This window comes from Onychostruthus taczanowskii, unplaced genomic scaffold, assembly GCF_017590055.1.
Source record: "Onychostruthus taczanowskii isolate IOZ18803 unplaced genomic scaffold, ASM1759005v1 scaffold17, whole genome shotgun sequence".
Classification (NCBI taxonomy): Eukaryota; Metazoa; Chordata; class Aves; order Passeriformes; family Passeridae; genus Onychostruthus; species Onychostruthus taczanowskii.
In genome coordinates this window covers 9,536,572-9,552,251 of record NW_024498906.1, presented here as the reverse complement: position 1 = coordinate 9,552,251, position 15,680 = coordinate 9,536,572, and the positions used below count along the sequence as shown (strand labels likewise).

The window sequence follows — 15,680 nt, the reverse complement described above, 5'->3', positions numbered from 1 at the left end:
TAAGCCAGAGGAAAAAAGGACATTTTTCTCCCAGTTTTTCCCTTTGACACACATGAATAGAATTTCATGGGACATGGAAAACCTTACACCTTTGCCCTCCAGGAGTTTTTCTCCTGCTAAATTTCAAAGATCTGCTGCAAACCATCTATGGCTTGGATTCCTGCAGGTAAAAAGTTTACAAGAATTTTCTCAATGGCAACTTGGCCAGTCTGAGTCAGGAAATCAATACCAACTCTTTCCATTGCAGGTGGTTTTACTCATGAAGTATAAAACAACCTTGAAGTTTGGGTGTGAATAATCATGTAGCCCCAGCATAATACTCCAGAAGGGGAAGGCATAAGAGGGAGAAGGAAGGGGAAAGTAACTAAATGGTGAAGCAGAGGGTGTTCACTCTTCTGTGAAGATATTCCTCATCTGAAAAAAAAAAAAGGAGGCTGAGAACACCAGGAGAAAAAGAAAAAAACTGGATGACAAAGAGGCAGATGAAATACTTAGTAAACAACTACTTACAGAATTAGTATTCTCTTCTAAAGTTATAAAATGTGGCAAGCTTAGCTTACCCTGAGGCTATAGGATAAGTGGTAAAGCCATAGCTGTGTCTTAGAAGCCTTCAACTATAAACCTTGTCAGCTTTTGTATTGCATTAGTGCACATTAACAGTGATCTAGGAAATGCAGTAAGAAAAATTAGGTATTTTAAACCTCATAAAGAGGGTTTGGAAAATAAATTGGTGGCAGAATGGGGACAAAATAGAGCACGTATTTTGGAAAGAAAAATGGAACACAGAATAAAACTAAGAGGCTGAGAACACAAGAAACACCCTAATGGGTTCACCTAGCCCACCTTACCTGAGAGGGAAGACTGAGATCAGTAATGTGGCCTTCCTGGGTAAGGAGATTATTTGAATTCCAGGTGTGCTGACTCTGGGGATTCACCTGAATGTGGAGAAACTGACTGTATAATTTGTAGTGAAAACTGAATTTACACCTTTAAAAATGGAAACAGAGCAGTGGCAGTAGGAGATAGCTTTGGAAGTGCATGAAAGCCTGGTAACTTTCCTGCAACCCTTCCTTTCCCCAGTACCTGCTGTTGTTGTAGCAGGCCTGCCCCATGGCACAGCCCTGCCTGTTCCATCCAGGGGTTTTTTTAATGATGTGTCATTCCTGAAATGCTTTCATTCCTTTTTGAACCTCCTGATATTACTGGTGTCCACAGCTTCCTGTGGCAGCAAGTTCTCAAAAAGTTTGCTAGCCAGTGTGTGTGTGTATAATATTTTTTTGAAAGTAGGCTCTGTCTTAAATTACCTTCCTACTTGCTTTATGGATCAGTAGCGCAGGGTTTGAACTACAGCTTTGTTTTCACCTTCATGCTTTTGTAAACCTCAAGTATACCTTACCTCACCTCAGGTGTCTTCTCTGCAAAGTGACAAATCCCAGCCTTTTTCCCTCTCCTTGCAAGGCAGCTGGCTCATCCCTGGGTTGGTTTTGTTGCCATTTTCTCTCTGTTCCCTGGCAAACTCGTTTGCCATCTTCCTGGAGATGGGAAGGTCTAAAACATCCCAGCCCTCCAGCTGTGGGTGCACCAGAGTTTTATGTGGAGGCAAAATGACACTTTCTGCCTTGTTTTCATGCCTCTCCTGACACACCCAATACTGCCTTGGCTTTTTTTTGACTGTCAATGCACCCCACAGCAGTGGTTTCAGAAAACTGCCTGGCTGAGTCTGAGGGATCTTTCCAGAGCTGCAACCATTAGTGCCAAGCCCAGCATCCAGCAGGGATGGTGTAGCTGAGGATTTCCTCTCAAGGAAGTATTCCCTGCCATTTATCTACACCAAAGCTCCTCTGGGCATTTGCTCTGCTTTGTGGGGCCCTTCTGGAGTTTCTATTAGGGTGGCACCTGTCCAGTCAAAAGAGCTTAATGAGAGTGAGAAATGCAAGAAAGAAGGAAAGACTTGAAAGGAAAATAAAAAGGTAAGTAACTAGTTTTCAGTTTTTTGTGCTAGTACTTAGCATTTTGATATTGTCTTTATAATGTGATTTTTAATTATTTTTCTCTAAATAGGTGCATGAATATAGCATATGGTTGCAAATGATGAAAAGATAACTGGAATTTTCAGTTGGTTTTATTACCTGGTTTTAACCCCTCTAAGACATTTTTAATTTTAAAAATTTTCAATAAAAGCATCCTGGAGAGATTTCCTCTACAGTTCTTCTAATTTAATCCATACTCATCAATAAGGAAAAGCTGCAGCTGGGGAGAAATAAATAAACACCTCCAGTAATGCAATCAAGACACAGCTACACGGTACACAAGGAAGGGGAAAATCAGCAGAATGGCAAGGAATAGCTAAAGAAATTCAATTAAATAAGGGTTTGTGTAATTTTAAAGTATTCCTCTCTCTTTTAATGTTGTCAGCTGTTCTTACCTGGGACTATTTCACCTTTGGAAGTTGGTTTTGAAAGGTGACTTGTGATACTTCTGACAGTATCAGACTGGGTCAGCTTTGGTTGAGTTTAATGCCCATCTTCAGCGGTGTTACCACAATTTCTGTTTAATTATGAGTAAAGTCTAATTGCAGATGAGGAAAGTGACCAAGACCTGTCTGGGTACTGGCCCGGGGTCAGTGTGAGCCCTGCCAGAGGAAGGGGATGTGGTCACCATGTCTCAAGGGCAGCGAAAGCAAATTGCTCATGCCAAAGAGGCACCTCTCAGCCTGCTGCCTGAGGAAAGGAGGTTTTGCCATGCTCACACTACACCTAACTTTCCCAGGAACTTTTGAACCTGGCGGTCAATTCCAACAGAATTGGTCCGGGGCAAGGTACAGAACCCTGAGATAAGCTCCAACTGCTTTTTGAAGAGAAGTGGCTGCAGGAAAGAGACCTGGTGGTGGCTTCAGTGAGGAAAGGTGGCAGTGAGAGTCCCCTTCTCATTGAGCAATGGAGAACTGACACTGTCACGGACCTTAAAATAACTCCACTGGGGGAAAAAATGCAGTTGGAGATTATCTTCCCAGACAAACATCACTCACCTGTTAAGACAAGCATTCGTGGGAAACCTGGCCTCTTAATTACAGTGTGGCACAACTTGTGTGCTACACCTGAGCTCTGCAGCTGCAGCCTACCCTGCCACATGGCAGATTCTGAGCTGATTTAATTACAGACTTTTGCAAGAAGCTATCCAGACCTGCTCCAGGTCAGCTGATGGCTTTTGAGGGTTCCTTTCACTAACAGTTTTTATAAGGACTGAAAATGTCTGTGCCTGTGACCAAAACACTTTTTCTTTTCATTTCAACCAAAACACATTTCTACTGCTCAAAGTATGAACTGTTTTCAACTCATAAAACTTGCCCACCTAAATAATATGGCTGTTTGTCAGAAACCTGGTAGGCCTGCAATATTCTCTCTTACAAATTACTAACAGCTCATACTCATCTTCAGTCTTGTTCTCAAACTTTGTAAGAGGGAGGGAATTAATACCTCGGTTACAGATCAAAGCCCCCAGGAACCTGTTATAATTGGAATTCCTGTTATAATTGGAATCTGAGGAACAGGATTTGGTGCTTCCTACATCTGTGGGGTAACAGAACACTGTCAAACCACTGAAATTTCTTGTTCTTCATCATCATGTACCTTTTACATCAAACTTTTAAATGAAAACACCGTAAAGCTCTCTGGATAACTGATAACTACTGTTCCAAAATCCACTTTTGAACAACTTACCTGCCCTGTGGTTCACGCTGTATGTGCAGACTGTATGTGTGAACTCTGAGAACAACCCCAGGTGAATAAAACATGAAAACCCCACAAAATTTTAAGAAATAAGTTTTCCAGTGTCCAAGCCCACACTCAGCTACTCCTTAGCATTTTTTGAATGCGAAACTGATTAACCTAAACATACACAACCTTAACCAGCCTGTCCAGAATCTGGCAGACAGGCAGCTCAAACATGGGCAGTGCTTTGGGGAAGGCTACCAAGGACTCTGGGGCATTTCCTCATGTGAACACTCAGTGTCCTTCTCTTGCTCTTTCCTGATCAAAAAGTCCGTCTCCCAGCTCTGAAATAACTGCTTTATTTTCAGACCACTAGCTTGCCAGTAAATAATTTCAGGTCTCAAGTGCAAAGTTTCTTCTGCTCCTATGTCAAACATTACAGTTACACACTTTTTGTGTGTACACAAATACATATTTCAGAATTATTAATTTAATCCCAGAATCTATAAGGATCCGCACTGGATACATGGGTGAAAATAAAGAATGCTTGCTTATGAAAGGGGATGACTACTTTTGAACTTGTGGCTGGAATGTCTGCTCACAAACACACCTGTAAATGCTTTGCTTGGATTATCATGCTGCTGGGTCCTGGCTGCTGCTGGCAGACTAATGCTCCTATTTTCCTGAGCCCATTCAATGTGAAACAGAGTTACAGCACAGTTCTCAATTGTTCCAGTAACTGCTGATGCAGTGGTATCCTTGCTGTGTTTGCTGGCTCACCATGCAACTCTTTATGATCCAGATCTACGCACAAATCCTGCTTCAGACAGATTTTTTTCATGCAATTCAAAGGGGAGGCAGCACCCACATTCACCCTCCCCCTGCACTGAGCGTGGACAACTGACAGGTTTGGTAGATCCACCTTGCTTCTTGTGAGCCTAGTGAATGCTAGGGCTGCTCCAACAAGGCATTCTTTGCTCAAGGATGGGAAAAAAAGCCCCAAAAAACAAATAAACAAAGAAAAAAAATGCCAAGCTCAGTCCATCAGATTAAAAAAGCAGCCACTACCCTCCTTCCTGGAAGGCAGCAGGACTCCTCAAGTAAGCCAGATGCCTACTGGCATTCCCTGGATGCCAGGGATCACCTCCCTTCAGCAAAAGCCCATTTTTGTTCCATGTCTTCCAACTTCCTTCCCAGGAACATCCTTCCTTCCCACAACTGATCCCCAACCTGGGCCCCAGGATCTTGTCCTTTAGCAGAAAGCCACGTTCATGTGCTGCCTATTCCCAAAACCAACCCAGGTGTCCTCTGAAGTTCTTAAAGGGTTTGCTCTGTTACAGTATTTTGGCACAAAGGCCCCCATTTATTATGCCTGGTAAACTTTTATTCAGTTTAAGCTGTCACACTTGGGCAACGTGGCCTGGTGTGACACCAAGCACTCAGCATCCAGAGGAAGGCAACACCTCAGGTGATGCTGCTGCAGCAGCCAAAGCTCAGGAGGAGATCCATCACCCCCAATTTTCTTCCTTGTGCACTTTTTTATTTTTATGTTAACTTCTCACGATGGCTTTGCACACAACTTCAGCTCAGAGCATGAAATGAACACTCACCCATATTCTAAAAATTCTTAGTGACCTGTGTGGGACTCAGCTTTGTGGGCCTGCAAAAAGAAAAAAATGGGTGCCCACGTTTAGCTGTGTGAAATTTAGAGAACAGTTTAAATATATCAGCTTTTTGTTTGCAGTCCAAAGAGCAGATGGTGGTTTAAATATTTTTAAAAGGTTTGTATGGGATGGAGCACAGACCCACAGGAATGTCTCTCACCCTTAAGACAGCACTGTGCAGTGATGTTATTATTGGACATAATTAATTAGATGTAATTATTTTCACTATTTTTTCTTGATTTTTTTTTTCCCTTTTAAATTTATCTGCGGACAGGAGCAAGGTAGTGTTGCCAGTTCTATGTTCCAAAGGCAACCTTTAAACCATTTCATCAGATATTTCCACTCTGACAGTTTTTTTCCTCTGTCTGGGGAACAATTCCATAATTTACCTCTGCTAACGAGCTTTGGGAAGTTGCACGTGTGCTAACGCACCTCGCCCGAAACAAACACTTTTTGTAAACCGCAAGAGCTCCTGACTAAATCCTTCAAGAGAGCTTTGCTATCTTCCACAAAACCACCCAAATTTTCAAAAACCTTGTGAAAGCAGGCAGGTGCACGCCGTTAGGCCCGGGGACAATGGCTGGGCAGGCACGGCGGCGCTCTCGGCTCCCCGCCGTGAGGCGGCGGCGGGAGCCGCGCTCCAAGGGTGAATTCGCTGCTTTCAGGGATAACGAGCGGCTTTCCCAACAGCAAAGGCGCTCCAGACCGTGCTGCACAAAACACTGACGTCCCGCTGGAAAACACAGAGAAAAATAAAGCAGCGGACAAAGCCGTGCGAGCCCGGCTCGCGCAGAGCTCCTTTACTGGCACAGCCCGGTTCGTTCGAAGGCGGGCGCGCGGCGGGACCCCCCGGTGCCTGCCGCGGGGGCGATGGGGCCGATAAAGGCGATAAAGGCGATAAAGCCGATAAAGGAGAGAGGGGCCGCGGAGCGGTAACAGCGAGCAGCACCCGCGCCGCGACCCCCTCCCCGCGCCATGACGTCACACCCCCCTTCCCCGCGCCATGACGTCACCGCGCCCCGCGCCTGCGCGAGCCCCCACCTCTCCCTTCGCCTCGCGCCTCCCCGGACCCCTCGAGCGGGCGGTTGGGGGCTGCGTGACGGCGGCGGCACCGGGAGCACGCGCGCGCGTCCGCCCGCCCGCCCTTCGGTACCGCGAGCGCCTATCGCGAGCGCCTGTCGCGACCGCCGCCTCGCCTCCTCCTCGCGCCCGGGAGCGGAATCAGCGCCCGCGCCTGGGCTCTCCCCGCCCTTCCCCCTCCCACTATTATCCTCCCTCCCGGCGCTCCCGCCCGCCCGGGAACGCGCGCCCCGCTCCCGCCCGGCGAGGGAGTGACCCGGCGCTGCCGCCCGCCCCGATCCCCTCCATGGCTCCCGCGCCGCCCCGCTGGTGCGACACGCGCGGGGAGCGGCGGCGGCCGCGGCAGGAGGCGGAGGAGGAGCGGCAGGAGCGGGGAGTCCCGGCGCGGCCGCGGGAGCCCCGGGCGGGCGGCGCTGGGAGCGGCCGGGATTTACCGTGGTGGCGGTGGGCGCTGAGCGGCGGGGGAGCCGGGCGTCCCCGGGGCCGCCGCCTCTCGGGCTGAGCCCCCCCGCCCGGACCATGGCCGACGACGACGTGCTGTTCGAGGACGTGTACGAGCTCTGCGAGGTGATCGGCAAGTGAGTGCGGCGGGGAGCGGGCAGGGCAGGGCTGGGCGGGGGGAGCGCTGCCCCGCGCCCCCCGCCCGCACCGGGCACGGGGATGCTCCGCCCGGGACCCACCTGAGTCGCCGCCGGCGGGTCCGTGCCGGGTGCGGGCCCCCCCCGCGGCCGGTGCCCACCGTCCTCGTCACACGGGAGGCGGAAGGGGGAGAAGTGACCCCATGTTTCCTCAGCCACCATGATTAACCACCTCGCCATCGCTCAGCCTGGCTGCAGCAAGCGGCAACCACTTCCCACCCCTTTTCTCCTCCTCCCCCCCGATATCCCATTCCTGGCACACCCATCAAGGATTGCCTCTTGGGGAAGGGAGAGGGAAGACAGCTCTCCGTAGATCCACCTATTCGCTGGGTGTCTGTATATTTGTGCGCCAGGTGTTGGGTTTTCCTCTTCTTTGCTGCATAATAACCAGCTTGGTAGTGGCGCTCGGGTAGAGCTCGGTTCTCGTTCAGATCCGTCACTCCGGTTCGTGTGGAAATGGAGATGTACAAGGCAGGAGGAGTGCTTGGCCTTTTGAGTCTTATTATGCAACTGCTGTTAAACCGATGCTCGAGGCTTGTGTGAAACCTGGGAGTTGAGGCAGTGGCTGGCGTTCCCCAGCTGCTGTTTCGGGTTACCGCTGCTGGATGAAAATGACAATTAGAGTCACCAAGAATATGCAGAGACTCCCCCAAATCAGATGGTGATAAAGAATTAAACCTGAACTCCATTCTCCCCTGCCCCCATATTTCCGTGACTGCTCAGTTTTGAAATCCATTCTTTATTTCTTCACCGTCTTTCATGTATTTTCTGTAGTTGTGTCTGTGTTGCAAAAAGGACAGGAAAGATACAGTGATACTGAGACTGCCTAATTTTCTGTGTGTCTGATTCCAAAGCTGAGATTGCTCTGCAAGCCTTAGTAGTGACACTGTTCAGTGTGCTTGGAGTTTTTTCTTCGTGACAATGGATTTTATGAGAATAATTGACCGTGTTTTGGTTATAAACAAAGAATGTTTCCTGCATGTATTCTCTTGCCCGCTCTCCACCCCGATGCTTTTCAGTGTATATGGAGTGCTGTCTGCTTTCAAAGCCAGGGCTAAAAATATTCCAGAATTAATCTTTTCTCGGGATTATACTGAAATGCTGGTCTTGGACATAGCAGGTGGCTTTGTTGTCAGCAGAAGTTTCAGCTCTCAGTTGTGTTGTTTCACAAGACACTAGCACCTTGCTCCTAACACAACTTTTAAAAATACTAAGCTCCAAGGGCCTTGTTTGCCATCATAAATGGTAAATGATTGCTTTAACTTGATGCTGTTGAGGCGCTTCTGTAGGAGCAGAACTCTTGTTGTTAAAGGTGTTTTGAATACGATTTTTGGCACATTCCTTTCACAAGTGGTTTTATGCTAACCACTGCAGTTCACACTCGGATTTATTCCTGCCCGATTGCCATTAGGAGGAAGGTGCAGTGCTTATGCATGACCGCACACCCTTTCAGAGGATGCATGATCGATTCACAGGGAGCCAGATGTTTGCACATCTCCGCTGACTTTTTGTTCTGTGGCTGGAGAATTTAAAAGGGAGAGCTCAAAACCGGTGGATTAGGTGTTAGCTGCAGAAGTTCCACACAAGATTTAGGTAGTGTAGAGAGTGTTGTGATGTAACTAGATCTAACAGATAAATATTGAATCACAGCAGCAGGATGATGCCAGGAACACTGAAGCAAAAACAGGGTGTATCACTGAAAATACCAGCAGTGGTGGTGTGAAGGGCCGATAGCTGGTTGTGATTACTCAGGTTTTTCCACACAGGTGTCAAGTCCATCCTCTAAAAATACCCAAACATTTAAAATATAAATACACAACTTTCATGTACAATTTATGAGTGGTATTCCTGTTTCTTTGCAATGCTACGCAGGTAAATTCCAAGGGACCAGAGGTTCAGCATCATTATTTAGCTTAAAGACTCTGGGTACCTCCTTGCCTGTCCATAGGAAACTTCAGGAAAGCTGCTGTAAATCTGCTTTGAATTGCTACATATGCATCTGACCAAACATCTTTCAGTGAAACATACACTAAATGTCTGCATGTCCCTGGGATTTGTTATTGATTGATGCAGTGATTTAGTTCTTGCAACTAGCACATCTGGCTCTCATTTGCATTTCGGACACATAAAATACTAAAATGTGTAATTTATCTTCCTAAATAGGTGGTTACCACTGTCACTAAGTGTAGTAAAAGGTATTTTCATAAAGGGTGTGGAGAAAGGTCTTTGCCTGTAAAATGTTTTGAGTGTTTAGGCAAAGTTCTCATACAATTTACCAGAGAAATCAGGAGATACTTTCTTGGCTGACAGTAGACAGTCCAATTTGTTGAGGCATATTCTGATCTTTAGGATAAGCTTTAAACACTTCTAAATACAATAAACTGATAAGACTGACTTTGAGTAAATGCAGCAATAATAGCTTTTGGTGAGGAACAATTACAGGGTAATAGTATATGAATGAATTGATGGGAATGACAATGATAAACTGTTTATTGTGTGACATTTAGTGTGTTTAAGTTCTGCAAGCATGCATTTTTCATTTTTAAGGGGTGTGGGTGGAAAGAAAGGCCAGGAGGGATAGAGAGAAATTCTAGTTCATGTTTTCATTAGAAAAAAATGTTAGGGGAAATCTTATTTTGCATATATTTCCAGTATACCTTTCCATTGCTGAAAGCTATATGAAAATACAAATTGGAATAACAATCCAAATTTCTCATTGAACTTTTTTAAGTGGCATTTATGACACTAACATTAGTCATGTATTTTTACTTAACCAGGCTTGTTATGTTTGAGGTTACAGTCTCTTCAACTTGGCTGACAAACATTCTTCAGAAAGAAATAAATTGAGGGTTTCTTTATTAGCCTTCAGAAATGTGTTAACTCAGGATAAGTGATAGTGATGAAAAATACAAGTGTGCCATTTTTTTTTCTAACTTGCTTCCAGGTGACTATGAAGAGATTGCCCCTGTGTATTGGTTGAGAAGTACACAGTCTAAAAGCTTTAAAGCTGTTCCTATGTGGATCAGACCATGTGTTTGATTGACAGCTCGCAGATAGTAGTGCTAAGTGTACTTGTTTATTTTTTATTAGAATTTTCATTCAAAATGCTTTGAGTAGTTTATAAAACGTAGTAGGTGTAACATTGAAACTTGTTGGCTACTCATCCAAGGTGCAGTCTGTTCTATCATAGGAGCGCCACATACACATAGCAGGAGTTTTCTTTATGCCAGAGAGAGAATGCCTGTCTTCAGTAGGTGTTGAATCTAGAAGAGTGAGGCAAGGTTTTTATGATAGAGCCTTGTTCTGCAAGGACTTTATTTTAAATTACCTGGTTTTACGTTTCTGTAGCTCTTAAGATCCATATCAGTTTATGTTAGCATTAGAGGAGAACCATAAAGATCGTCTGACCTTTCTAACAGTAGGACTTAAATTTCTCCAAATGTTTAAGTTGTAAATACAATGGGATAAAGATGATAGTCACTTATTGTGTTTAGAAGGGCTTTGGTCACAATTGAAGTCATTAATCCTGGGATGCCTTAGGAAGAGCATGCCTGGCAGCTGGAAGGAGGGGATCCTGTCCCTCTGCTGCACCCTGGTGAGGATCACCTGGAGTTCTGGGCTCCTCAGGACAGGAGAAACATGGAGCTCCTGGAGTGATCCAGTGGAGGGTGACAAAGATGATGGAGGGACTGCAGCATCTCACTGAGGACAGGCTGAGGGAGCTGGGCCTGTCCAGCCTGGAGAAGAGAGGGCAGAGAGGGGCCCCCATCCCTGTGTGTCAGTGCCTGCAGGGACGGGCAGGGGATGGACCCGGCTCTGCTCCATGGTGCCCAGCAATGGGACAAGAGGCAGCAGGCACATTGATGCACAGAAGTTCCACCTGAACATGAGGAAGAATTCCTTCCCTGTGCAGTGACTAAGCACTGGATCTGATTGTCCAGAGAAGGCGTGGAGTCTCCCTCGCTGGATCTATTCCAGACACATCTGGACACAATCCTTTGCCAGATGCTGTGGGATGACCCTGCTTGAGCAGGGAAGTGGGACCAGATGACCCACGGTGGTCCCTTCCAGCCTGATCCATCCTGTGGTATTAAAAGTCACTTAAACTGTACATTTTTGTCATTTTTTAATTCTGTTTGTGGGCTGTGCGTGCCATCACTGGGTATGTAGTAGTGCAATTGTTGGCATTTCCAGTACCCAAGGATACCATGATGTTTGGTGCTAATGCTGTCAGAGCTTCCAGGATATTCTCTGAAATCTTGGTTAAGGCTAATCCTCTTCTGCACTGCATGTGTGAGGATTTTAGTTGTTTTCGTCCCTCTTTGCTCTGTGATGGGATGAATCTTTCTGCTTGGGCTCTTCTTCATCTGGTAAAGAGTAGTTAAAGAGCAAGAGCCAGCAGGCATTGCTCCCTTCTTCCTTCTCTTTCCAGACTGCCAGCACCGCTGGAACACCACAGATGTGAGCTGAGGATGCAGTCATGGGACAGGGTTTATTTGTTTGGTTGGGTTTTTTTCATTAAAGTTTGAAGGCTTCTAGCCCACTGAAGTCAGGGGTGGTGGTTGCAATTCCAGCCTGAGCTCTTACCTGGAGTTGGAGGTGCTTTAGATTTATGCCTCAGTCTGGGGGTGTTCAATAAAAGGATGACAGAGCTCGTGGATTCCTTGTCCAAGAAATACTTAAAAATATAAAAAGTATAAAAAATACTTTTAATAGTTGTAATTATTGTGGTAACAAAACTATTTGATGGTTTCAGTGGTATTGTTTTTCGTTATTGCCTCCATTTTCACTTAGAGGAATTAGAATGCTGTTGACTCTCAAACATACTTTTACTCTAGTACACTGTTGAGACCTTTGCATTTCCTGTAAAACTAATGCAAACAACTGATGGGTGTACTTAATGACAAATCAAATGGATATGTGAAACAACTGTAGTATGAACTCACTGTTTGTAAAGGGGGGAAGGGAAGGGAACTTCTTTGGGACAAGGCAACTGATTTGTCTAGTTTGGCTTTTGAGTTTTTTAGTGCTGTTTGAAACTCTCTGCTAATAAAACATTCTTGGCTGTTGTCTCTGTTAGAGTATGTAAGAGAAACAGATTATAATAAATACTTGATTTAAGCATGAGGTCGTAATGTGCATTTCTTCAGGAAAATAGTGGATGATTATTTTTAAGTATAATTACTAGAGTATATACTTAGCTAAGTTATTCTGCTATGCATTTTAGCTGTAGCAGTGACCTGTTTCTGCTTAAGAGGCTCTGCCTACTTAAGAGAAACAGCTGAACACAGAACAGAATGAACAAACCTGGCTGCAGAGTACAACATTTCAATCACTACTCTCTATTTGTACAGCTTTTTCTAATATTGATAACCAGCAGCACTCTTGTGTACCTCTCTCTGGAGGAAGAATTCCTTCATGGAAAGGGGTTGCTAAGCATTGGAATGAGCTGCCCAGGGGGTGGAGGAGTCACCATCCCTGGAGCTGTTCATGAGATGACGGGATGTGGCACGCAGTGCCATCCATGGCTGAGGTGACAGGGTGGTGATCGGTCAGAGGTTGGAGCTGATGATCTTGGGGGTGTTTTTCCAACATAAATGATTCTGTGATTCTTGTGATGTGAACAAGAGAGCTGTAGTGATTGGAAAGTTGAGGATTGCGTAAGAGGGGAGTTTGGAGGAACTTTATCTGGGAAAATACACGGAGAGAAAGATTGTGCAGGGGCTTTGCAAATATGTTTGTGTTTAAACACCCAAGAAAAGGAAGCCTCGAAAATGAGCAGATCTGAGCAGACTAGTCCTGTGTAATTTCAGCCTGAAAGTTTGAAGATTGTAGACCAATTCACTACTGAGATTCTGGATCAGATGCCTGTGAGAAGTTGTGGGATGAAAAAAGTGACCTTGACTTGAAGATTTGCTAAGTTAGGAGATTGATCTTTTTATTAAAATAGTATGAAGCTTCAGAAAAATGGGGGCCAGGCTCCAGGACCCAAGTGATTCTTGATTCAATCTTCTGAATTTCAATTCAAACATAGTACTTAAGATAAAATACTCTAGGATAAAGAAATCTTAGGGGAAGAAGAGAGACACATTTTATGTCAACAGCCACTCACCTACTTAGCCCTCTGTCTGATACACTGTGCTTTTTTACAATCTTTTATACAGATGTCACTACTATGAAAGGTAATCAAGCATTATTAACCTCAGTATGATGTTTCCAAAGATCACTTCTCAGAAACTTGTAGTCTTATTAAATGTGTCATCTAAAGAATGATGACTCCAGAAATGAGTGGTTGTTATAAGTAGGTATTTCATGCCGAATTGTGGAGTTGATAAAAATAACTCTCATGAATGGAGTACTTTTTTTTTTTTTTAATATGCAGCATGACTATCAGCATGGCCAGAACTATCATCCCTACCTGATAAAAATATTAGACTTACCTCTTAAGATAGTGTTGTAATCAGCTCTTCCCACCAAAAGAACCCCAAGAAACTTTTATCGTTCTTTGCCTACATCAGATAAGTGTGTAAGAGGATACCTTGGTAAGGCATCTAAAGCACAGGAAGAGAGTGCCTTGAGTTCAGCATAGCTGTAAACTGAACTGTGTTTTGTGTGTCAGCTTAGTACCTTCTCTTCATAAACTTGTGCTGCATTCAGAATGGGTTGCAGTATTCCTTGGGAGGTGTCTGTTTGTGCAAGGAATGCTGCCCTTGTTGGAAACAGCAGTGCACAGCAAATCTATGGCATTTCAGTTACCTTTGTGTTACTGGGTGTTTAAGCTCCCTTTTACCTGTATTGACTTAGCTTTTTCAGAAGTCAGTAGTTAGAACATGTTTTCAGCACCTGAACACATTAATCGTTGATGCATAGTTCTTACAAACTCACAAAGTTCATTGTCTGTTTAAGAAATTCTGAATATTTGCCTTCCACCAGGGAGTCTAAGTAGCATTTGGTTGAATAGATTTTTACTTGGCTCCTTCACCTGTTTCTTTGGCTACCCAGTGGGAGGTCATTGCTTGCAGCTACTGTGATTTCATTTTTAACTAACATCTCCATTTTCTTTTCTGGATTATGTGGACATAAGCAGTTATTCGTAGCATTTGAGTAAATTTCCTAGGATATGTGAACTAAGAAAGTTGTACAAAACTTTCCTCTGAACAATTTTTTTAGAAGTAAAAGCTGGGGTGTACAGGCATTTACAGTGGTTCAGAATGTGTTCTGCTCAGTTGTTTGGAAGCACTTTAAGGCAAGTTGCAAAACTAGTTTTATCTTATCAAAGTGTCAGTTCTGCTGCAGCTGAGATTAAGAAACCCTTAGAATTTCAAAGTGTGCCTTTCCTAGGAACATGTTATTCTAGGGTAACTTGTGACTTGATATAAATTCAGTTACCAGAGTTTGGAAGGTAGTTGACTGTTGGGTATTTTTGATCCAGAGATCACTAAGAGTAAGGAAGGAAGTCTTAACTGTAGAGAGGTTGAGGCTTCTCAGGTACAGTCTTTAAGATACTCCATGAAATCTTTTTCTAGGTGTCTGGTTGTGTGGGTCTGTGAAGTAGACATAACACCACCAAAACCAAAAGGGGAAAAAAAGACCCTAAAAAAATCTAAAGAGCTTCTAAAAGAAAGTTCAGCTTGTCCTGACCATCTCGGAACTTAGGCATGTTCCTCTAGCTTCTTTTTTCTTCCACTTTCATTTCGGGTCGACGAGTGAAGCCTTTGGCTGTGTCCTTGATGTTCCAGCTTAGAGAAGGCAGCCAAAGGAGTGTGTTCCTGCTTTACTTCCACACTGCTCCAGCGAAATGCTGATAATCCAAATGGAGTTGTCAGCTGCCCACTTCCTCTTTTTTTTTTGGCTTCAGATGTTGCTTCTGATACTGAACAGAGGGGAACAGTTCTGAACTGTGGGAAAGCACTCATTTACACTCAATTAGAGGGATCAATACACCTGTAAATGGAAGGGATGGTGAAGAAGCAAGTGAGGTAATCTTATCTCCCTTCCTCAAACCACTTCTCCACCCCCTTCCTTCTGGTTAGGAGAAGATGATAGAGGAGGTGGGAATGAGGGTGGCCTGTGAAGATGACAAACAATTTAGGGAATTATGTATTAAGTGATAGGTTCTTTTCTACAAGAATAGTGATACAAACTAGTAATTTTTCCGAGAAAAGAGCTTTGTGGAGCTCTTTATGTTTGCCAGGGTTGAACTTGAATGCAGCAGCAGCAGAGAGGTTGTGTTTGGAGGGGTTTAGAGAGGAGACCTGTCTGCTCAGCACTGGTGTGGCTGCATGCAGAGCAGGAGCCAGGGTGGGAATTGAGGTGAAATCCTGCACCTTTGTGATCCTACAGCCCCAGCAAGTATACCATAATTCATGGAGGAGAGCTGTGACAAGTTGTAGCTGTGCAGGAGGTTGTGTAAACATGGCAGGGGTACCCTTTCTCCTCTTCGTGCCCTGTGTGAGGAGTGTGTGAGGGCATCCTGGCAGCAGGAGCTGACTTAAGTTTGCTGCTGCTGGAAGAAGGAGGCGTTGCTCTCGGGGATCTTGCTCTATTTATGTGCCCTGAGTGATGCACACTTCCCCTGTGCCAACTCC

At 44.9% G+C, this 15,680-nt stretch overlaps 1 protein-coding gene and 1 long non-coding RNA gene across 6 annotated transcripts in view; one reads left to right on the top strand and one right to left on the bottom strand.

Moving 5' to 3' along the window:
- Positions 1 to 282: 282 nt before the first annotated feature.
- On the bottom strand, positions 283 to 7,019 carry LOC121333447. Of its 2 annotated transcripts, none has more exons than XR_005952291.1 (5): positions 6,889 to 7,019; positions 5,909 to 6,107; positions 5,321 to 5,370; positions 849 to 935; positions 283 to 414 (listed from the first exon to the last, which is right to left on the bottom strand). It is a non-coding gene; the product is annotated as an uncharacterized LOC121333447 (long non-coding RNA). The 2 variants fall into 2 exon arrangements; XR_005952290.1 differs by lacking the exon at positions 6,889 to 7,019 and adding an exon at positions 6,416 to 6,467.
- Positions 6,769 to 15,680, top strand: part of CASK (calcium/calmodulin dependent serine protein kinase) — a 186,486-nt gene continuing 177,574 nt past the window's right edge. For all 4 annotated transcript variants that reach the window (XM_041399779.1, XM_041399777.1, XM_041399778.1 and 1 more), the window contains exon 1: positions 6,769 to 7,032. In XM_041399779.1, the coding sequence (XP_041255713.1) occupies positions 6,974 to 7,032 (59 nt within the window). In that variant the 5' untranslated portion in view covers positions 6,769 to 6,973. The remainder of the gene's footprint in view (positions 7,033 to 15,680) is intronic.